The sequence below is a fragment of the Pygoscelis adeliae genome, unplaced genomic scaffold, assembly GCF_000699105.1.
Source record: "Pygoscelis adeliae isolate BGI_AS28 unplaced genomic scaffold, ASM69910v1 Scaffold167, whole genome shotgun sequence".
In the NCBI taxonomy this organism is placed as follows: Eukaryota; Metazoa; Chordata; class Aves; order Sphenisciformes; family Spheniscidae; genus Pygoscelis; species Pygoscelis adeliae.
In genome coordinates this window covers 861,691-863,328 of record NW_008825428.1, presented here as the reverse complement: position 1 = coordinate 863,328, position 1,638 = coordinate 861,691, and the positions used below count along the sequence as shown (strand labels likewise).

The following is a 1,638-nucleotide window of genomic DNA, read 5'->3' as shown; positions in this document are numbered from 1 at the left end:
CATTGACAAAGCAATTGGAAAAGGGGCACAAGCCCTCAGCCTCTGGAGGCGACTCCTGTCAGGTGCGAAGGAAAGGACTCAATATGAACTGGAGTCAAAGGCAGCCAAGCGGTATGCCACAATTGATATCGGTAATGCGTTCTTATCAATCCCTTTGGCAGCAGAGTGCAGGCCACAGTTTGCTTTCACTTGGAGGGGTGTCCAGTACATCTGGAACTGACTGCCCCAGGGGTGGAAACACAGCCCCACCATTTGCCATGGACTGATCCAGACTGCACTGGAACAGGGTGAGGCTCCGGAACACCTGCAATACATTGATGACATCATCGTATCGGGCAACACAGCAGGAGAAGTTTTTGAGAAAGGGAAGAAAATAGTCCAAATCCTTCTGAAGGCCGGATTTGCCATAAAACAAAGTAAGGTCAAGGGACCTGCGCAGGAGATCCAGTTTTTAGGAATAAAATGGCAAGATGGACATCATCAGAGCCCAATGGATGTGATCAACGCAATAACAGCCATGTCTCCACCAACTAGCAAAAAGGAAACACAAGCTTTCTTAGGCATTGTGGGTTTTTGGAGAATGCATATTCCAAATTACAGTCTGATGGTAAGCCCTCTCTACCAAGTGACCCGAAAGAAGAACAATTTCAAATGGGGCCCTGAGAAACGACAAGCCTTTGAACAAATTAAAGAGGAGACAGTTCATTCTCGGGGAGAGCCATCTTGGCATGAAAGAACAACAGGTGTGCTTGGCGGATCTTCTGAATTTGGTTTTGAAGTTTCTTCTCGCTTGGTCTGAGATAGCCCTAATTCTGTTAGGAACCCTGCAAAGCTTCTTTTCGCTGTTGTGACATGGAAGGAAAAGGATTCCCTGTCATCTTAATTTTTTTTTTTTTAAAGATTTTAGCATATTTACAATTATGGCAAGAGTATGTGGTGTACAGGCTAGATGTTTTGCAGCTGCTAGAGTAGCAAAATAAATATATGTTTGTGAACTGTTTCATGACATAAATTTTATTTTAGCCCCCATATAAATTCACCAAATTAATAAACTTTTTATGTGGGGAAAAATAAAATTGAAAATGCATTTTTAACATAAGTATAAAGCTCTCTTAAATAAATAAAAAATCAACATTGATTTGCAATTATGTCTTCCATTTATAACACCAAAAAAGAGAGCAGCCCTATGTGGCTTATTTAGTTCCATTGTTACAGTAAAGCTGACTAGCTAGTTCCTGAGGTATCTGAGTGCTTGTATGTAATCTTTGTTTGGAATTTTCTTGAGTTCAAATAATTATATGGTTGGCATATTTATATAAAAGGTTATGAAAGAATAAGGGCAGGTTAGCAAACGTTGGTCTGAGCAGGCTGATGGAAGTAGCTCATACATAATCTTGGAGTGTCTTTCAGATTCTGCCACAATTAAAAAACAATGTTTTATCTTTTCTAGGCTCACAGCATTACTATAGATCCTTTCAGAGAAATCCTCCAACCTCAAGGAAGAGATTTCAGATTGCTTCTTAACCCAGCTGAGGAAGAAACAGAAACCCCCTGCACTGAATGGACGACTGAAGCACTAAATTTGCCAGCTACTATTTTGTGTAACAAAGAACATGTGCAGTATGCTGGTTTCTGCTG

At 40.7% G+C, this 1,638-nt stretch overlaps 1 protein-coding gene across 1 annotated transcript in view; it reads left to right on the top strand.

Moving 5' to 3' along the window:
* The window catches only part of FAM149A (family with sequence similarity 149, member A), a 15,846-nt gene extending 14,208 nt beyond the window's left edge, over positions 1 to 1,638 (top strand). The window contains exon 13 of the mRNA XM_009330656.1: positions 1,451 to 1,638. Coding sequence (XP_009328931.1) covers positions 1,451 to 1,524 — 74 coding nt within the window. The 3' untranslated portion in view covers positions 1,525 to 1,638. The remainder of the gene's footprint in view (positions 1 to 1,450) is intronic.